The 22,152-nt window shown below is 40.1% G+C and overlaps 2 protein-coding genes across 6 annotated transcripts in view; one reads left to right on the top strand and one right to left on the bottom strand.

Annotated features, from left to right (window-relative positions):
* Positions 1–6: 6 nt before the first annotated feature.
* ddx59 (DEAD (Asp-Glu-Ala-Asp) box polypeptide 59) lies at positions 7–6,291 on the bottom strand. 2 transcript variants are annotated; one of them, XM_035653824.1, is made up of 8 exons: positions 6,226–6,291; positions 4,902–5,744; positions 4,010–4,192; positions 3,819–3,908; positions 3,268–3,519; positions 1,528–1,680; positions 589–717; positions 120–380 (listed from the first exon to the last, which is right to left on the bottom strand). In XM_035653824.1, the coding sequence occupies exons 2-8, from the start codon at positions 5,724–5,726 to the stop codon at positions 120–122; spliced, it is 1,893 nt and encodes a 630-aa protein (XP_035509717.1). In that variant the 5' UTR covers positions 5,727–5,744; positions 6,226–6,291. The 2 variants fall into 2 exon arrangements, with proteins under 2 accessions (XP_035509718.1, XP_035509717.1); XM_035653825.1 differs by lacking the exon at positions 6,226–6,291 and having other exon boundaries at positions 7–380; positions 4,902–5,726.
* A 999-nt stretch (positions 6,292–7,290) lies between these two features.
* Positions 7,291–22,152, top strand: part of camsap2a (calmodulin regulated spectrin-associated protein family, member 2a) — a 53,000-nt gene continuing 38,138 nt past the window's right edge. For 3 of the 4 annotated variants that reach the window (XM_035653900.1, XM_035653898.1, XM_035653899.1), the window contains exons 1-2: positions 7,291–7,931; positions 12,693–12,952. In XM_035653900.1, the coding sequence (XP_035509793.1) occupies positions 7,793–7,931; positions 12,693–12,952 (399 nt within the window). In that variant the 5' untranslated portion in view covers positions 7,291–7,792. The remainder of the gene's footprint in view (positions 7,932–12,692; positions 12,953–22,152) is intronic. The other variant, XM_035653896.1, reaches the window with a different exon arrangement.

Genomic DNA, 22,152 nt, shown 5'->3' with positions numbered 1-22,152 from the left:
TATTCAGAATACATCAAAATTCAATTTTATTTTCTCAATAAAAACAATATACAAACTAAACATTTAGCATTTACTCAATATACAGATAGTTTCATTGTAGGCATGATGGGAAGAGCTTGCTACTTTTTGCGTCGGTCGTGTTTCTTTATGATGTCTAACAGATTGTTCTTGGTGACCAGCACATCATCGGAGCCCTGCTTGGCTTTCTGTTTTTCCCTCCTCTGCTGCTCATGGAGATGGGGTGAGTTGAGGAGCTGGGGGGGCAGGATGGACCCAGTGGGTTTGACCCGGTTCACCACCTCCAAGAACAGCCGCTTGTTGTTGTTATTGACAAAGGTGATGGCTGTTCCTCTGTGCCCCAGCCGACCTGCCCTGCCCACCTGGAGTGGAAGAAATGAGGGAGAAAATATAGTCATTTGCCTTCTTTAAAACTGTCCGTGTGTGCGATTAATTCCATAATTTAGCTGTGATGGTAATTAGTAGTATTAGACATTTACTTAAGGATGAAAAATAGGATTGAATAACTTTTAGTCATCATTATTAAATGATCACTGCTAATTATTGGAAAGTGAAATTAGTAATACTAACCTGATGGACATACTCATCCATTGTGTTTGGCATGTCAAAATTAACCACCAATCTGACGTTGACGAGGTCCAGTCCTCTGCCTAGCACACCTGTACTAATCACCACTTCAAAGTCTCCATCCAGAAGACCCTGACACCCAACAGAGCAAATATTACAGTCAGACGTGTTCAGCAAACATTATGAATGACCTCATTTTCACCAATATGCAACTTGTGGAACTCAGTGAGTAAAATGCGACAAACACTAGTGTCATTAGGACTTAAATATTGGAGAAAACAATATTATGATGGAAGATTTTAACAAATTGGTACATCTTTATAAACAACTGAACCCTAGAAATTAATTTTCTTTTAATTTTTTTAATTCCAAAGATACAAAATATACAATTAATCTCAACAAAATGCTCTTAAAATGATGTAAAAGACATTCCATCTGATGTAATGGTGTGCCATATAAAAACTCCATCTCAATGTAAGTATAAATAGCTTCAATGAGATGTTGGAATAAGCACAGGCAGAACATATATCATAATGCCATGCAGTGATCATTTTTTCCTTCTAAATAAAAAAAAAAACACATAAAAAGGTTATAATTTATTATTTAATTATAGTCAGGAGGGATAATCTGCTGTTGAATGGCCTCCAAATTAAAGCTGGATTATTTAAGGCTTTATATAATCATATCTATTAATGTTTTACTTCTCCACATTCCTTTTTTGTCTGTTTGTTTAACCTAGAAAGAGAAGAACAGAAGCTGTGGTTTTGACATCATCCGTCTGCAATAAATATACTGATAAACACGGTCTGTTAAGTCTCAGCTCTTGGCGTTTGTGGTCTTTCAGCTACAAGTTATTCAGGAGCAACACTCTCAGACTCCAAACATGGGAGAGCTGCTATTTGTCCACTTCACTGTGCATGCTCTGGCTGCCACTGGCCTCACCCTGAGGATGCGGTTGCGTTCCCACTGGGTCTTGTCAGAGTGGATTGCCACAGTTTTGAGGTCTGTCACCTTGGCGACCGCCTCACACAGCATATCAGCCCCCAGTTTACACTCTACAAACACCACCACCGGAGGCTGGTACAGCTTACTGTCCTGTAAAGCCACAATGAAAAAAAGAAATAGGAGCAAGGTGAGATCATATTTTTTACATTTTACATTTCTACATACAGATATTTCAGTAACTCTAAATGCAGATTGAGCTAAAATGTACTGTATATTGACTATTTAAGTTCTAAACTTTAATTTATTATTATGTTTTTAAGCTGCAAGATTATAAAAAAATGTTAAAATTTAAAACTATTACATAGAATTTGCAAAACATTGGACACATTTAAAAGGTTAAAATCCTCCAGCAGATGGCAGTCATGACTCTCTAGCCAGCAGCATACTTTTGAGGCAACTGGCTGACATGCTTCAGAAAACATCATATTCCCCTTTTTGCCTTTATTTGCTGCAACTAAAAAGCATATACCAGCTGATGTAACAGAAGCTACGGTTAAATATAATGTGTACTGTAAGATGAGTGAAACCTTTCTCCTATTACCTGGTCCCAGTTCATTCATTACCATTCATACCTGGACAGAGCAGGAACAGTTTTACACTGAATACATGTTTTTAAAAGAATGCTGTTTGCATCTGTCCCTTATTATCAAATCCAAATATGTATTTCCCACATTGACTAATAAAAGGGTTTGTCTAGAACAGTAGGATAGGTAAAGTGATAATGATGGGGCTTCTTTTAGCTCTAGGTCTATTGTTGTAGCTCAAACTTGTGAAAACATGATATGATTTCCTGACTTAAGTTTGAGCAAATATTCATTTACCATTCTGTAAGAGCTGCAACATATCAAACAGCTGTTATGGGGGATTTCTGAGTGAGTTATGTCCACTCTCAAGTTTTGGGTTTTCTTAGGTTGTCCCATTCTAATAGTCCTCCAATTCTACAGTATTCTTGCAAGACCCACTACTTCTCCCTGTTCAGAGACAGTGGCCTTTATACTCTGAGCTGTATTAAATAACAGCAGTCACGAATAACTTGGCTTAACAGAAAAATCGCCATCACGACCGCCTTCTACACAGAGAAGTAGCTTCTGTTCCTCACACAATGGTCCAACAACACTTCTTCACCGGGTTAACTAAAGCAGACCCTTCCTGTCCTGCCCTGTATAAATGGTGCAAGCCATTGCTGGGATTCCTGGAGTGGGGCCATGGCTCGGGGCCCACCCATTTCCTCCAGACGGGGGCCAGGGCTGCAGCAATGGCTGTCTAAATATGGTGTAGTGGGGAGGCTGGTCTTGGGCGCTTAAGGAATTACCACCTCTAAACAGTCAGTTAATAAAATACCAAGCTGGTACCAGTGCGTATCAAGACTTGAGTGATAAACCCACTGTAAACTAAAATTGAGATAATAACCCACTTTCTGCTTTGGTCCCTACCAAAGCACTTTCCCCAGAGTACAATTAGACTTGGTCTTACACAAAAAATAAAACTGCTGACCTCTTAAAGAAAATCTATTTTGGCAGTGGAAGTGAGCTTAAAGTGATCCTCCACCCAGAATCTGTCTTTTAAGACTTTAAGTGAGAACCAGACTTTCTGACAAAAGGGAGACTGTTATGTAAACGTACCCCTCCAAGTCACAGTTGAAAACCATGCAGTCTAAACATCAACTCTGTAACCTACATTGAGAATCTCAAACAGCTTTTTCTTCTTGGAGGGTTCCTCCGTCCACAGGAGTATCTGCCTCACGTTGGCGCAGGGCTGGTTCTTCTCACCAATAGCAATACGGACGGGGTCACGAACCAATCGAGCAGCCAGCTCCTCTGTCCCCGTTGGGATGGTGGCTGACGCCAACAGAGTCTGCCGTTCTTCGGGGACTTGCTCCAAAACCTCCAGCACCTGCTGCTGGAAGCCCATCTTCAACATAGTGTCGACCTACAGCATAGACCACAGATACATATGGACACATGATTTCTACACACTAAACAGGCACATAACTGAATACTGGACCCCACTTATAAAGGCAAAACTCTTGGACTATTACTATCATCTATTGGAACCTATCCCAGCTATAACAGTGCCATCCTAAAATTAGCTATCATAAAATTCTCATTGTTTGCTCGTCATGTCAAATTAAAATCAGACAAATAATTAAAAAAACTGCTGTATCACCACAAATTAAGTCTTAATGAAATACATTAATATTAATCTCCCTTTTTGTTCTCAAAACAAACCTCATCAACGACCACGACTTTCACTTTGTCCAGCTGCACCGCCTTCTGCTTCAAGATCTCAAGGAGTCGCCCAGGCGTGGCTATGATAATCTAACGGGGATTTAAAAAAACATGATAATGTAGAAAGTTAAACACTTAAAATAATGTTTGGATGGGGGAGGAGGAAATGATTGTAAAAACAGAGACTGTACTTTGATGCTGCTTTTGAGGCGGTGGAGTTGTTGGGGAAGCGGCATGCCACCGACCAGCAGCGCGGTTCTCATGTTGGGGAGGCCTATCACCAGCTCCTTGGCCTGCCTCTCTATCTGAATGGCCAACTCCCTGGTGGGGGTCAGTATGAGAGCCACGGGGCTACTCCCACTGTGCGCTGGTTTCTAAAATAAGAAAATGTAAAGCATCAATACGTATGCAAGTCCAAAAGCAGTTAAAGCAAGTAATGTTATAGAGTCCATGTCTACTAAAGAAATTTGTGAATAATAATAATACTTTTTTTTGTGATATTCAGTTGTTTTCCTTGAAAATAAATAAATTCAGAATCCAATAATTCTCAAGACTTTGCCCAAAAGAACAAAATGACCTCTCCTGTGCCTATCTTACCGATGGTCGCTTGTATATTGGTAATTAAGGAACCTAAAAAAATGCTATTGTTATTTAAAACAGACAAAATAAAAATGGAAAAAAAAAAAAAAAAAAAGTCTAACATTTTGGTAGAACTTTGCCTGACATTGTAACACGATGTAACAAGATAAACTGTCTCCATAAGAATTACTCAGAACTGCTGATTACCAGCATGAGTCAAAGGATCAAATTGTACAGAATTGTTCTCATGAAACTGTTCTGCTCTGCAAGTTCTTAAGCTTTTATGATAAAAACTGCATTTCTTCTTTTATTCATCCTATCCACCTCAATCATGGAGATGTGTGCAAATGTTTACTCTCCACTCAACATCAGTATTCCTAAGTGATCAATGGATTCTCATGGCTAAAAATGCCCTTAGCTGTAGACTGTGGCTGCATTTGTTTTCCCCCCAACTTGTAGAAATGCATTGATTTATCCCGCCGGATGTTCGCTGCATTACTGTACCTCCAGTGCCCTCACTACCACTGGCAGCAGGAAGGCTACAGTCTTCCCTGAGCCTGTGTCAGCGCTGGCAATCACGTCCCTGCCGGTGAGACCAACAGGCACCATCTGCATCTGGATCGGCGTGGGCGCCTCATAGCCGGCCTTTTTCAGGTTGCCGCTCAGCGTGGCGGGGAAGCCGCAGTGTTCAAACTCAACGATGGGTCTCCTGACATCTTTACCCTGGGTTTCAATGCCCAGCTCCTGTTTAATCCGCTGCACCTGCTCGTCTGAAAGGCCTGCTATGAATCGATCTTCCGTGTAGGAATAGCCTGCTTCGCTTCCACGCACTGGCTGTTGAGTCCTTTCGTCTCCATTTTTGTCCTTCCGGTCGAACACATCGGCCCCGGTGCCCATCCCCATGTGGGCCAAATGTTTGGCTTTGCACTCAAGGCTGCAAACGTCGTTGTCTGTGCTGTCACAAATGTACTCCCCATAGCGACCACACATCACACAGACGGGCTCTCCTGGCTCTGGCCATCTCTGGCTCTTTTTGAATGATTTCACAGGTTCCTCCTCCTCCTCTTCTTCTTCTTCCTCCGTGTCACTTGAGGCAGACTTATGTCCATCTTCACTCACCGAGCTCTCTGTCAAACCTGCAGAGTCTCCGCCTGCTTGTATCGTCTCATTCTGTGTGTTGGTGCCTTCACACGCTTCCTCCTTCTGAACAGGTGTCACTGAACCACCTTCATCTTTTCGCGCCTCCTCATCTACCTTGCTTTTCTTATTCAAAGCTCGGCTTGAACCCTGGGCGGGTCTCTTCACTTTCAGGGCTCTTGGCATAAACATCTTTTATGTATTATTAACCTGTGAACATCCCCAAAAAAACAACAACAGATATTTACATTAGTTTCGTGTCAAGGATTTGGTGGTTGTCGTTTTAATGGTAACAGCAACTTGGTCAAATGGTGGAAACTCGAGTTTAGGTTTGTACAGAATAACGTTATTTCACATTTTATTAACAATGAAATGTGATACACTTGGCCAATGACTTTCCTGCCATTTACAACGCATCATAAATCCACCTTACATGACTTAATGGCTAAGACTAATATTCACAGAGGTAGAAATGTGTCGTAAAGCAACCAAATTACAGCCACACAAAGACAAAAATAACGTTAACTCCTGGCTGCCACTGACAACAAGACAAGAGCTTTGGCATTGTCGTGTATTTTGAAAAAGCCATTTCCAAACCACAGTTCGGCCATGTCTTCAGTTAGTATCTGAGCTCAATGTTTCCTAAAAACAAACAACATTACATTACATTACATTACATTACATTACACACCTCCACGCATCCTCTTCCGACGGTTCAAAACAATCATCGACGCACACGAATGACGCAATGTTGCTTTGCACGCCGGGTAATGTGGTTCGTGGAACAGCGCTTTTCTGCTATGTCTGCTGTCGCTGACAGTGGGTTTCTTTATGAGAGACCTTCTTATAAGAACTAAACCTGCTTTAAAAAAATATATTAAATATTTTATCTTTATAGAAATCCGGAGTCTTTTAAGTCATGGTTTACAGTGAGGGTGTGGCTGGAGAAAATGGCTACAGGATATGGCAAAGAAAAATCATATTGTCATTATTATTAGATATTAGGGTTGCGATGTGTTTCACGATTAGTGCGAATGATCATTTTTGAGTTTTTATTTTCACTGAAAAACGATTAAAATCATGATAATGTGCCATTTGTTGTGGTCTGTAGCCTACCCTTATATATACTGTCAACCTAACAAACATGTTTACTTACATGTGAAGAACAGGGTTTGTATGGCAGGGCATCTCTGCAGCGCTACAGCACTTAATCATATTGCTGTTTTGTCATACATTTTATTTCTGCAATTCTGGATATTGCTTTTGTCAATATCTTGCAATTGTGTTAAATTTGTCGATTCGATCATGTGCAGACCTCCTGGATAACTGAGCTGTGTACAAGATCATTCAACTGGCGGAATAAGTACGAGGTCTGTCTGTCTGTCTGTCTGTCAGGTTGAGAACACGTGGATATATGTAATTAAAACCGTTCAGCTTTTTGTTTTGTGATTGCATTCAGGCTGTCCTCTTTTCGTGCATTCATCGAAAAACTCAAACATTAAACCTAAGCTTTTACACTCATGTGGTGTAAGAATACTGAATGATATGGTTTAAATGCGCCTGCTGTCGCGGGGTAAGTATGTCAGAGAGATAGGATGCAGTCTATAACAATTTCTCACTTTAAACATATACCCATAGCACGAAAATGCAATACAGGGCAAAAGCAACATACCCCTCAACCGAAGTCATAACATTTCCGACTGTATTTGAAAGTAGCAGCCGCGCATGCGCGTTGCACAACAAAGGTGCGGGGCTTGGAGAGCCACAGTGCGGCACGAAAACCGCACCACGGCGCTGAGAGATTGAATAGAGGAGGGAATGCAAAATACATAGGTTATCCTTACAAGAATACGCGGACATGAAAGGGAGAAGCCGTCTGCTTCCGGAGAACCCAAAGAATGGAAGTATTTCTACATTCATTCCGGCTGAAGAGCAGTTTTTCTTCTGAAATCCAAGGAAACCTTCCCAGCTTGGTCCGACGAAGCCCAGTTCAACTAGACAGCAGAATGGATAAAAAACAACTGGACTAGCGACTCATTGTGTCAACAGGACGGAAAAAAAAACCCGCAGCCAACCCGGCATTTTATCACTGGGAGAAGTTGTGGACAGTCTCCGGAAAGACGCCGCATCTCATCGTTTTTCCAGCCTTTCATTGTTTTTTGTTTTTTTTTCTCCCACGAAATTCCAGTCGTGGGATGCTTTCGCGTTGTGTTGCTGCTTCATAGGGGTTTTTCAAGAATACAATCCAGGGGAGGAATATGGGTGAAGTTCAGGACGTCAGGGATGTTAAGAAGACATTCGTTGCTCCAGCAGTAAAGTCTTTTGAGCACTATGACTTCTCCCGAGCCAAAATCTGTTGCAGCCTCACATGGCTGGTGGCCAAAGCTTACGGGACAGGTAGGTAGCATTACTGTACCTTACTTACCTGAATATTTTCTTCTTCTTTTTTTTTCAGATGCATGTTCGTCAGCAGTTTAGTTGATTACTAAAGACCCTAATGCAGTAAATGTATAATATGCTTGTAGTACGTTTTAAAACATTGACAAGATCAAATATATGCCTTATACTGCAGGCATCAAAGACTATACAGTAGCTTATATATTCACTATGGACTCATCACTGCTTGACCGAGGCAGTATTCTATAGTAGTATTCCCTCTAGAAATATAATATAATATATAAATAAATATAGAAATTTTGCTGTTTGCGGACCATCTGAAATGAATTGGAAAGACAATACATTTCATTCCAACAGGGCAGGTGAAAAAGCACTTCGCTTCTGCTGGATCCCAGTGATCAATACATATGTGGTCCGTCTGTATGGGCATTGAGTGTTCAGTGTGGAAACACAGATGCATGAAGGTGTCCCAAATGATGTCACCTTCAGGGTACTGCATCCAGATTTAGAAAGAGAGGCATCATCACATGTGAGATTTTTTAATACATTGTCAATAGCCTATAAAGAGTGTACTTGTTAACAGTAATGGAGGGTAAAGGGAGAGGTGTTGTAGGCTCTAGTCAGCAGCCACCGTAAGACAAAAATCAGTACTTTCAGAAATATAAGTTAATGCTTTTATAATTGATCTTGCCTCACTTTATGTGACTTTATTTATTTCTATATATGACATGATATTCTGGATTTACCTCAGAATAATCTGTTTTGCAGTGAAAAAGTAGTCAGATGTGGGTTTACACCCCCAATACACTCCTTTTAGTAGTATTAAAATGAATGAATGTTGAACTTGTGTATTTGTGTAATGGACTTTTTAACTTAATTGAGACCTGCTTTCATTTTAGAGAGAGAAAGAGAGAGAGAGAGAGAGATGGGCTATTAATGCAGGGGATGTATGGATGTAGCCTCGCTCTGTATCTCTGAATGGCCACCTACATTTTCAAGCAGTGCAGTGAAAACAAAATGGCAATTCAGTCTGATTATCTGGCCAATATGGATAATACAAACAGATGGGAAGGTTGTAACACCGGGGCTCAGAGGCTCGACCTCACATAAGATCATCCTAGGGGTAAAAATTAGACTCAAAAGGACACATTTGTGTCGCGGTTGTTTATCTTAAATGGAATATCATGTTCTTGTCACCACATGTAATGGTTTTATTAGACTTTACTGCAAAGCACTGCTGCAAAGAAACCACTCAAGATGCATTTTGTACATTCTGGACAATTAAAACTCATACTTCCATTGCTCAGAATTGATGGATTTAGACTATACCTGCTAAATTAAAGGTGTTTTGTGTAATGAATAACCTCTATCACCCTCTGTTGTCCATCAGTAGGAATTACAACAACATAGATTTACAGTAACAGCAACTCATCTCTTCCAACAACATATTAGTCACAGCCCTCTTATATCATTATGACTGCGCTGATATGTTACTGACACACTCTTAACACACGTAAGACACATTTTTAGAATACAAGCAGCAGGGATTCAACAGCAGTGTCTGGTGCAGAGGTAATGCCACATCATCTAACAGTCTGAAGAATGAGGATTCTTTCCCTTAAACGTGCTAATCTTTTTGTCTGTCGCATGGTTATGGCATGCACAAACAATAAGTGAGGGCTGGGAGTGTTTTAAAAAGTGTGCGGTCCTATTAAAATACCCCACTGCGTGTGACATTCGTGCTATGCTATATGCTAGGTGACAGAGCCAGGGTTAATAAGGTGGTATCACTGAACAGAAAGGCAGAAAGAGATGGCTTTTCGTCTGGACTGAGTGCGTCATGTTTTGCTTTTATTTCCCATGTGACACATATCAGATCCTGAGCCATGTGTACTGTATATTAACTTATTTCAGTGTTGCCATGACAGGAACTAAATGTAATTTACCTCAATCAGATTTTCAGCCTAATATACCAGAAATAATAGGCTCCACTAAAAATAATGAAAAAAAAGAGTTGCAGTTTGGGCTTAAACCGCAGCCTGCAGTATGGATTAGGCCATGCTCCATTCACTTACACTGAAGTGAAAACAAGGTTGGTCTAAAGCTGGGGTTTAGGAAATCTCAGCTCAGGATTTTGTAGCTGAGGCAGATGGTTTTATGAGGGGCCTCGGAAATACACTTGTACAGTCAGCGTATGAGAGCGATTATTAACCAAGTTTCAATTCTACACTGGGTTTTGAAAGTGTAAGTGGGAGCTATGACATGATCAGTGCTTACTTGTGCCTGAATCATATTAACACCTTATTGATCTTTTGATATCCAAATTAGTTTTTTATTGCTTTTATTCAATAACGTGTGTCCCACAGGTGGAGAATATATTTGAGATGCTGGGGCAAACACCTTGCGTGTATGAAAACAGCATTACAACGACAAGCTGACTTCTAATCAGGGCCGTCATTTTTTTTCAATCAGCGGTTTATGATTTTTCCAACCAGACCTTTGAATCACCCAAATGGCTCTTATATCAGGTAGGGCAGATTCTGGTCACAATAAATCTTTTCTGAACTCTTACTTATGAACCTTAAACATATCAGCTCTAAAATAACCCGTACAGTTCAGTTTGTCTGAACAGTGCAGACAAAATGGCATTCTGATGCTGTAGCCACTGAGCAGAGCACATTATTACTTGCACTGTGTTGTAACAGCCCAGCAAACATGAGATTCCTTGCAGATCCTCTGTGTATTTTCAGTCAGGACTGATAGAAGTGGGATGATTCCAAAAATACAGCCCTCTAGAGAGAGAGAGTGAGAGAAAGAGAGAGCGGGCTCATCTCCAGATCCCTGCCTACGCTGCTCTGAATACTTCACATGCATCTGCCTCATTACACCAATGCACAAGTACATTAACAATATGCAGTCTTGTAGATGCAAGATGTAGCCTATGCAGCAGATCATCTGCTGTTTGATAATATTTGATAGCATTTTCTGACAGCAAAAACTGATGTCAGTGTTCATTGTGCGCATTGTGACCAGAAGCTGTCGTGTTTAAATACTGAGCGAACATGTTGGGCTGCTAGTAAGTAGGTGTTATTCTCTCCACATTATCTTAACAAGTACATAACAGATGTCCTTGTTCAAACAGCAGTGGTTTTGCTCTGTTGTCAGCAGTTGAACACTGGGATATTGGGAATGTGAAGCAAGGTTTCACAGACTTCCCTCCATAATTAAAAGCTCAGATACTACAAATGTAATTAAATATTGGAAAATAATAACAACTGGAGACAACTGGAAAATTTCTATAGTATTTGATCAAACGAGACAGGTTTTCTGTCTTCAATGATGACTGCCATACGATGCGAACACTGCTTTTGTAGTTATTTACAGATGAAATAGCTATATATATATATAGAAAATAGATATATATATATATATATATATATATATATAGGATATAAATATAAAATGTAATTTGTAAGTTACATGAGCTGGATGCTGACATACTACCAGCTTCAGGGGTGTTGCTCTATAGCTCAGCCTGACCTCTGACCTCTGTGGAGGATAATGGGAGGGCTGGAGAAAAGATTAATTTCTTTGTTGTGATCAATAACATGAACATAGTACTTACAGAAAAAGCTTATAACCCAGATAGCTAGTGCTGCTGTCTGCATTTCTGTGTCATAATAACATCTGTAGATGACCTTGTTGATAGTGGTCAGTCTAAGCAGGTGATTCATTTGTTTGTGCTGTTTTGTGTGTGTGTGTGTGTGTGTGTGTGTTGGAGGATGGGCAGCAGTGTCTGGGAGTGTAAAGCTGTCACCACATGCCACATTTTTTACTGCACACTCTGAGGCCGTTATCAGAATTTACATCTATTCCCCTGCTGCTCACACAGTGATGAGCTCTGCATCTGGAGTGTGTGCAGATATATTTTAATGCTTTCACACAACAGCAGCATCACATTTAAAACCAATTCTTCATGATTTTGTTGTTTAATCTGCAGTGGGAAAAGAAGAACGTGCATTGGCTCTTACTGGTATTCTCTGTAGAATAACCATACTTCCTCTTCTCAAGAAATGGTGTGTAAGAAGGTACAAGACAATAGCAATAAAAAAAAGCCAATGTTTTTGAATTATTTGTAGACTATCCCTGTGCAGTGGACTTGCTCGAGGTGATGCGCACACACACACACACACACTCTCTTTGATGAGGCAGGCAGTGAGAGGGGTGTTCCCAGGGAGCTGGAAGCTGCAGAGATACAGACTAGATGAATCGATCGGGTTCCACTCCTCCTGCAGTTTCTATAGCAACGCTGACGTCTATTCACACATATCCATGTCAAGATATTGTCAAAGCGTGGCAATGAAAAAATCAAGCAGACTTGCCAAAGAAAAGCAACGGTACAGGATCTGTGCACCGAGAGTGGGGAACTCTTCAATAAAGCCCAAATCTGTTCATCAGCACTTTTGGAATACAGCTGATTTGTTTTTGTTTTATAGTTTTGCCGCAGAATTAAAATCACCATTGTGAGAAATGGGCAAAAGGCATGGCAAAGTTTTTCAGTTTTTTCATATTTTAGAACAAGGATTGACAACACTGATCCTGTTTTCCCATTTCTCTTCTTTTTTTATCACAACTTTTCTTTTTTGTTACTCAGTCAGTGATTTGTTCACGTAAGAAATTAGAAACATCATGTACATATCTAGAAGCAAATCTTCTTATCTCTCTTACCCAAAATCCAACTTTCTCCCCTCCATCATACAGACAGCATCCCAGCAGACTTAAAGGACCCCTTCTATACAGACCAGTATGAGCAGGAGCACCTGAAGCCTCCCGTGGCCAGCCTGCTGCTTTCTGCAGACCTCTACTGCAGGGCCGGCAGCCTCATCCTGAAGAGCGACTCTGCCAAGCCCCTGCTGGGCCACGATGCCGTCATTCAGGCGCTGGCTCAGCGTGGACTGTACGTCACTGACCAGGAGAGACTGGTGACTGAGAGGGACCTTCGAAAACGGCCTCTGCAAATGGTAAGACAGATCAATCCTTTTTTTCATTTCAGGGGTTCTGACAAGATTGTGATTGGGATATACGATAATAACTGTACACAAAAACATTAGGAACTCCTCTAACTCTCTATTTTGAGTATTTCCAGCAGTAGAATTTGACACCAGTCCTCTACCATACAGGAACCAAAAGTCACTTTACTTTTCCCGATGCATATTTCATCCACGTAATCTCTTTCCTCATTCCATCAAGCATGTCTTTTAAACTATAGTTAACCAGGAAAGAGGACATACTAGCGAGGTACAGGAAGTGATCCCTGCATTTACATGTTTGCTTGTTTGCACACAAGTCGAGTTGCATGCAAGTTGTACAAGTGTTGCTGCATCCTAACTGGTGTACATACTGATCAGACAAGTTTCGCAGAGGAAAATCCTATAGTTTTTGTGTCGCTTTGATGTAGCCTTCAGTCAAGGGGATTTTATTCAGTAAAGTTAATACAGGTACCCAGAAAGAGCTGAATAAATAGAAATAGATATTAAATTTAATACATTTTAATGAATTGACCTTACCACTGACAGTGATCAATGCAGTTATTCTGCTGGCATCATTTGTAAAATGTTTATCCCTGTGGCCATTCAGTTAACGTGGCCGACCACAGAGATTGCTGAAATGAGGTTCCCGTCCATTTTGCATTTGTCAGACAGCAGAAAGATAACTAGTAGTGTTTGAAATTGCTTTGTCTTTTATTGGCCAATAACTGTAGATAATGACACATTTTATAGTACACATTGAATTAAAAAGATAAAACAAAACCACTGCAGCCCAATAAACAAGTGAATGAAACCCACTCAGCAAGAACGAATAACCAGTGAAAAGGTACAAGACAGAAGGGGTGTTCACTTCTGCCATACAGATTTTTCTGTGGATTCAAACTGACAAAAAACAGTACAAGTGGACTTAACCCTCAAGGCATCCAGTGCACTGTGTGTTTCTGTCATCTCTCACTGTCTTTATAGCTCCTCTGTCCATCTGTCTGTGTTGGAGCTCACTACAGAGATGACTTTGCAGGCGTCCTATGGAGTGACAATGAGGGATCCTCATTATTTGGGGGCAAAGTCTCAATAGGAGGCTTTACTGCTTCAGTGAATTGCAATTGAGACACAATTAGTGCACAGTTTGCCTCCAGACTGTTTGTAGAGTCTTGCTGGTCCTAATTCCCCTTTTATGCTAATTCAAAAGTTATTTAAGTTTTGTTGGGGTTTACATTTAAAGCACTTTGGTTTGTGGAGACAACAAGTATTTTAGTACAAGCTTATCTTCCAAAATTGAATTTTAAAGCTAAACTACATTGTACTGTAAGTGTAGTCACAACTGCCATGAGTCCATTTTTTTTTTTTTATGTAATAGGTTACGTACATGATTTCAACCCCCTACAGTTTACTGAATGGTTTGCCAGAAAGCGACAGTGCGTGTCCACGTGACTGACCAGGTTGTTCATTCTTTTCATCATTCTTTCTCTTTGTCTCTGTCCACACATTTTGCCCTTCGTTCTTCCATCCCTTTTCATTCACATGTCCTTATCCTTTCCTTTATCCCCACATCTTCCCTCCATCTCCATTTCTCCTCTTCTAGCATTTCTCCATTCATCTTTACTTCTAGTATCCATCGCTCTCCGTTCCCTTTCCCCTTCTCAGTCAACTTCCCTTGGATTGTGCATTCCTCCTCGCTCGTCCTGCCATCTTCCCGTCCTTCATCCTTCTTCTTTTCTTACTCTGCTCCCCACACTGCTCATGCATCTGTTACTGTCAGCACTGTTTATCTTCACTCACATCCTACAGCTTGAGATTTACAGCATCATGATCTAATAAGTAATGAAGGTTTCATTGTAGTAGCTGATGTTATATGGATTTGTTTAATGCATTATAATAAGCTTTTGGAGAGAAAAAAAAGGACATTACACACTTGAGACAGTTCATGCAGAACACCTGCTGCACACTGGAATGACAGCTCAGGTGGGGGATCATCTATTATTTAGAAATTGCTTCAACATCAAAGGGCTGACAAGGTGACCAGAAGCTGTACGGGGTGAGCTGTGGGGGTGTGTGGAGAGTTTGCAAGAAGAGTTAAAGAGTATGGTTTCCTGGCTTGATAGGCTGCCCTAACAGGAAAGCATTACTTGTTTTACTCCTGGAGCAGACTGTAAAAGAGCAAGAGACTGAGTACCTGCAGTTCTAACTGTAAGCCGCTCGGGATAAGAGATCCAGCAATGTCATTAAATGCAGCTTCCTGGCATTTTAAGCTGAGCATGTTTTTTTTTTTAACTCAGCAGTTTACATGAGGTATAGGAACGTTCGGAGTAAGCAACGTTTGGTGATGTTCGAGGGAGCTTTAGTAGGTCAGTCAGCAGCAGAGTTAGATGCTGCTGATGTCTTGTCTGACACGTGTCATAACTGAGCACATTTGCTGACATTTTCACCAGGTTGCCAAACTTGACTTTCTCTCTTTCTGTCACTATTCTGCCCACTCATCCTTCTGTCTTCAGCCATGTGACGGATTCCCACATTTGAAGACACAGGGATCCGAAACGCAGCTACCACCTACTCAGTCGCCTCCACACATTCTGTATCGCTGACACTCTCCTCCACCTGTAGTGCTCACAGAGAATGATGGCAGAGATGTGGAGGTGGGCTAAGGATCTGAAAATATTATTCTAGCATTACGCATTACAGTCAATTGTGTTCTTTTCAGCGTGGGTGCTGTGTGATCAGCTTTGTTTGTGGTGATTGAGTGGAAACTCTGGGACAGTATATGTATATATGTGAACAGTAAAATCTCCCACAAACACAAATTGTTTCTGTGTTCAGGGAGAAAATGTAATATTGAAGTTGGACACAATAACCAACAAATAAACGTGATTCAATTAAAGACCAGTATCTCGGCTTGATGAATCAATATACTGATGTAAAATCTAACCCTGTTGCTACGGAGACGTTATACTGAGTGGGATGAGAATGACGTCAAGATCAAAAAAAAAAACGAGGAATCTAAATGAAGAATGAAAATAAATTCTGTGTTTGTGCCTGAAGTGTGTGTTCGTGCTTCTGCATGTGTGTATGTGGTTGGTGAAGTGTGTCCAGAGTGTGTGTAGGTATCTAGGGACCTAATTGCACACTGTAGAGTGGAGCTGACAGTAAAGGCTGGTGTACAGAGAAGGGGGTTAATGTAACAGTAGTTTTCATTTAGTGTTTTACTTTATTTTTTCTGGGTAGTTTCGATCAACATGAACACTTTTGCAACAACACTCTGGACTGCTGGAGACAGAGCAGCCCCACTGGAGCACTGATGGTTAATTGCCTTTTTCCAAGGGCACCTCAGTGGTGATAATGAAAAAGGCAGTGCTCTTTCCCTTCCCGGAGTTAAAATTACCTTTGCCTAGATGCAGGATTGTTTTGGATTTCAGTAGATGGATTCGGTATGTGTTGAAATTGTGTCCATCCCCTCCCCTTTACTGTAAGTACAAGAGAATGTAGCCTTTTCTTGGCGTAAAATAGCAGGATTTCACACAGCGTTATTTTGCAGAGGTGAGCACCTTCACTAGGAATAAAGACCACAGTTGTTACATGATAACATTAAAAAAACATACAAAAATAACTTTGGAATAAAACATGAATATTTAAGAAGAAATAACCACATTTTAACCCAACAAATACCAATAATGTTATATGTATAGTGTATCTAGTTCAATAGTATAGTGTGTATTATTCATGCCATCATCTGCTAAATACATTTATCATGCGATGAAATGCATCAGGAGGAAGCTACTTGACAATTTCCGGGGGGAAATCCTGTAGATCATCCACAGGATAGTAACTTGAGGATGTATTTAGATACCAAAAATATATGTGTCCTACTAGGATGATCTCAAAACTCTTTACTTCCTTGACCACATCGTGATAAAGATCGATGTTCTTCCAGGCTGCCGAACCTTTGACGACATAGATTTAATAATTAATAAATCTGTAGTAAATAGGTCATGTTTTTAATGTTCTGTATGAATCAGACTCTATGATGGCTGTATGCTGGGAGTCGTATGCTGTGGACACTGAGAGTAAGTAAGTAAGAGGCATCTCACCTTATATGGTTTCTTAGTTGCTTTATTGGCTATATGTGCGCTGTGTCTCTGACTGTATTTCAGAAAAGCCATAAAACAGACAGGTTTATTATCACACTTATGTTAGAGAATGCTTTTAAATCCAACCTTGACAGCAAATGCACTTCTAATGTAGGCTACATGAACAGATTTATTCTGTAATTCTTGTTGAAACCATGCTGCAAAATTTAAGAGCCAACTTATAGTCAGTTTGTGTAAGCCTGTGGCAAATTAATGACAAATTATTTACAGCACCATTGTAACGTGGAATTAAACATTCCCTCTAGCAACTGATTATGCAGCGGTTGTTGGATCTTAAATCTTAAATTGTTACAACTCAACAATCCAAGCATTTCAAAATGATTAATAGTTCAAGTAGTATACAATGAAAACGCAGTCAGAAGTACATTCATCTTAAAGAGTAGAAGTACAAAGAAAATAATACATTCAAGTTTTAAACAATATTTCAGATATAGGAAAATATCACAAATACACTTGTAAGCTATGTGAAAGGAAACAAAATACCGTATTGGACCAAATTACTATATAACCCAAAAAGTACAACACCACATATATGCATCATATTTTTCTGTTTCTGTGTACACTTCAAAAATATAACGCACACAAAAGCATAATAATCACTGGTTCATAATATTTTCTAAAGAATGTAACAAAACAATTGTGTCTGCAGTTTTATCTAATATGATAAAGAATATTATATTCATATTTAATATTCTACATTGATAAAAAAAAACTACTGTGACAGATTGATTCACCAACTCATGTAGCTTGGATGAATAGAGGTGAATACACTTCCTCTCTTCTGCTGCCTCCATCACAACCCCTATTGGGCAGGCTCTCCGTTTCCATGGTTACACTCCAGTACGCAGGGAGTTATGAGTGTGTGTGTGTGTGTGTAGGTTGGTGCAAGAGTGGGGGCGCTTATGCTTGCATATGTCAGATGCGCGGTGTGTGCTTGTACGTGCGGTGTGTGTACTGCTATGTACTGTGAGAACACTGAAGAATACTGAAGCAATGGATTCGCACAAACAGGCAGACAGCATTTCGAAGACATCGCACACAACCACACATCACACACAGCCATAAGGTGAAGTACAGAAAGCTCAGCTGAGTGCCAGGCAGAAATAATTGAAATATTTCTCAACATCTAACTAGCTTCCTCTGTCCTTATTCTGTCATTGATCTTATGAACAAAGAAGAGCTGAAGCAGCAGGGTGGAAGGGAAGCCGATCCAAGTGCTTTCTGTCCTCGTAGGCTACCGTGAAGTCACAGCCAGTATGTCTATGCTCAATGCCAGCGGCGACTCCAAGGCAGCACAGTATGGATGGGTAGGCAGCGAGCACATTACGTGATGTTGTGTGATGTCCCGAGTCCTGAGCATCTTTCTCTACTGTACATTCTGTTTTAGACTCAAATTTTTGTTTGTGTTTTCACAAGTTAATAAGCACAACACAGGGTTATATAACAAGAAGTTGTAGTTCCCTTTATGCTACTCATAAAAAATGTTATATATAGTCGTTGGGTGAATATATAATAAGATATAGAAATGAAACTATTTTACATGGGGGTGTGGTGAGAATGGAGTCGTACAGCCTGAGCTGCACTAAAGTCTGCTGATACGGCAGTGGATACTTCTGTATCTCATGGCAGCAGAGTGGACAGGCTGTGATTTGGGTGGGTCCTGTCTTTAAGTATCCTTTAATTTAATATATATATTTTTTATTTTTTATTTTGTCTGCAAATAACAACCAGTGATGCTGGGTCCACATGATAAGGTTTGCTCTCAACCCTCAACACAGGAGCACATTTGTCTGGAGGCCTTTGAGCCGTGAAAAGTGGAAAGCATGTTTAAGTTAATGTTTTATATCAGCTGAGACAACACAGGTCAGTGGCCAGTGACTGATTTTCAAGTCAGTTTTTCGTCTTGTGCACTGAAACAGACCTTGTTGATTCATTTGTCAATCTAGTATGCAGAAATAGTTTTCAAAATGCAGTAAATGAAAGAGATTGTGGGAGCCTGGGAGCTTTGTTTTGATGATTGATTTTAAAGACTTCTACCGTATTGGATCGGTGTGTTGGTGAGTGCCTTGTGGCTCAGCCTGAAAAAGCAACCCACCCATAGACAGATTTGTTCCAGCCTTGCATGTTGAGAAAATAAGTCCTGTAGTTACTAAAAGAATGTCTTTTTAGTGCAAGAGACACTAATGGTTCTCAGTTCAGGGTTGGACAAGAGGTTAGGTTATCTTCATATACACCCACAGATTTCCTCACTTCTTTGAAGAAGATTATTCAGAACAGTACAGAGAAGTCTGTGCAGCGGGCACACATAAAAAAAATAAAATGTGTTAGTGTTAAATTCTATATCTTCTGATCTGCTGTAATGGCACAGTAAGCTTATTACACTAATAGAGAAAATCTGTCATTTTCTCTTTAGAATTTAGAGAAGGGGATTTTGCGACAAATCAATCTCACTCTACAGATCTTAAAATATTCACCTGGTTTTCCTTATTACTGACATTACACATGTAAGGATCAATGAGGCTGTAATAGCACTAAATCTGTATTGAATTTATGCTGCGACAGATTTGGCCGTGTGCAGAGCTTTATACAGGAATCCCATTTTCTCATATTAAATTAAACAAGCATTATGATTTGTTACACTATTGTTGCGTATGTTTTAACTGTCATTTTTGAATTACAGGTACAATAAACTGAACATGTACAATTTGAAGCACAACACATACATGAATTGAATGGACTTCCATCAGAGAACAATACATTCACTGCATTAGCTTTGATGGTTGCACACACTTGTTCATATAAACACACCGAAACTATCGAATGCGATTCTCTCTTTTTCTCTACACATAATTAGATGTTTAGCAATGTGCAGCCAGACAGAGAACCATGATCCTGAACTGGTGACTGGTAAAATCTGGCATCGCTCTGCAGATAATCTGCAGTGCTGTGCTCTGCTTTCTTGAAGACCCAGTTTTAGGGTGCTTGCAATGAGAGCTCGCAAAGTGGGAAATGCAGAATATGGGATAAAGAGAAATGCAGGTTTTTCTGAACAAAGACAGTGTATTAGAATTCATAACTGTTATAGTAAAAATTAAGAATTATGCATTGTACCGGATAGTAGCTCTTTCTGTGGTCACTTCTATGGCACTTTCTTACAGGGATTTAGTCTGAACATCAGGAAATGCCCATCATATTAATGTAAAATGAGCAGTATTTTCCCTTTAAATTAAATCAAACACTCCCTATCCACACATAAAACCGTTTCAGCCCAGAAGGATTTGGAGTACAGGCATATCTCAAGGGTAGGTCAACACTGGCTGGTAGCTACGATCCTGTCCCCAGATAGTGTTCTAAGGTTAGCTTTGAGGTTGCCACATAATTGCTACGTTGAGTTTGGAGCATATGGAGGGGGAAGGTATGCTGCTTAAAAGCTCCATTCTCACAACTGATGCCAGACCTCACAGTTGGTATTTTGTGAATCTAAAACTGTGCATGGGCATGTGTGCAATTGTGTGTGAGAGCAGTTTGTTTGTTTTTGTATTTTTTTTTGTATTTTTTTTTATTTTTTTTTACTTCTGCGCACTATTGGGCACGCTGTTATGCCATGTCTCCATTCAAAAAGGAAAGAATCCAGAGAAAAGGAAGTTTTTATGTTCCCAAAATGATTTTGGAAATGGGAAACTTTCTTTGTTTCACCTCACCTTATTTGAATTTTGAGAGATTTATACTTTTCTGCTGTAACTGGCCAATGCTCACATTACCTTGGAGAAGTTTTACTTTGTCTTTCTTTACTGTATTTACAGTATTTTGCTAAACACCTTGCTCTGATTATCTGAATCTTCTTTGTCATATTGCCAGTATCAAACCCAATCCATCTGGCAACCAGTTAGGATGAAGTTAAGATCACCTCTTGAACTTTATTGTATGTTATCATCCTTTCACTAAAGAAAAATATATCCAGAAATAGCTAGAACACCTCTTACAGGGAGTGCTTTTTCCTTTAACTTCACTTTACAGTACTTGTGGTGACCTTCAAAAGAGACCAGAGAAAGATTCAGCTGAGAGCTTTTCCATGTCCAGCTGAGTTGGCGTGCAGTTACCTGGAGCAAGACTGGGCCTGGACAGGAGAGCTGTAATATTAAAAGCAGACTGCATTTCAATATTACATCACCCCTGAGTTAATGTTGAATCACTCTCTGTTTGTGTGTGTGTGTGTTTCCTCAGTCCTGAGGAGGTCCAGGAGACTGCAGTGCAGACATTTGGTGATTTAGTTGTGTTCAGTTTGTGGTTATTTTCTGTTCCCACTTGGAAGTTTCTTTAAAAAAAATTGAGGATTATCATACATGAGTAGCAAAAAAAGCCCTTTCCCGCCAATAAAAACAGGCACAGACTGATCATTAGCCATGAACCGTTGAAGCCCCTTAAAGCTTTTACTGTAAGCTTTGGTAAAGACATTACTGTAGTCATTAGCTCAATTCAGATCATTTTGTAGTGGAATAAAGTCAGTGTATTGATTCTAATGATTTTACAGAAACATTTCTTCATAGATCCTTTATGGTAATGGTGCATTTCCCACTACCTGGTTCAGGCCACAACAAGCAGCTCAGAGCTCTGACAATGCGGATTTTAGTTCATTTACAACAGACACACAACGCTGAGGAGAAGTACCTCACACACTATCTTTTGTAGGTCGCTGCGGTTTGTTTTTGCACTTCCTTTGTGCAATGTTAAATCAGGCTTCTACGGTGGATTTTCATCTCTCCCCTTTCACCAAGAAGATGAACAGTGTTTGCCTTTCTCCCTGGGTGGAAATACAGAGAGCCAGCAATGTAGCGGTACAATAAAAACAGGATATTGACCGTGAAGGAGCACCTTCTCGCCTCATGAGAAATCAAAACAAGATTTATGGACATAATCAGCTTAGATGAGAAAGCAAAAAAAATGCTTGTGTGTGCGTGCATGTTTGTCTTTGTGTCTGCAGAATGGTCCATGGTCCTGGATGAATGCGTGCAGTTAAATGTGCAAAATAAC

Source organism: Morone saxatilis, unplaced genomic scaffold (genome assembly GCF_004916995.1).
Source record: "Morone saxatilis isolate NCDOM2014 unplaced genomic scaffold, NCSU_SB_2.0 Contig12, whole genome shotgun sequence".
NCBI classification, from domain to species: Eukaryota; Metazoa; Chordata; class Actinopteri; family Moronidae; genus Morone; species Morone saxatilis.
Note: the sequence above shows the minus strand (reverse complement) of the source record. Positions and strands in the feature narration are given on the sequence as shown.

Bases quoted from the DNA above. Each gene is read 5' to 3' on its own strand.
- ddx59 (XM_035653824.1), bottom strand. From the start codon at position 5,726: ATGTTTATGCCAAGAGCCCTGAAAGTGAAGAGACCCGCCCAGGGTTCA. The intron at 3,520-3,818 runs GTTTGTTTTGAG...TCTATGCTGTAG, and splicing joins AAGTCGTGGTCGTTGATGAG to GTCGACACTATGTTGAAGAT. The intron at 381-588 runs GTTAGTATTACT...CTTCCACTCCAG, and splicing joins TGGATGAGTATGTCCATCAG to GTGGGCAGGGCAGGTCGGCT.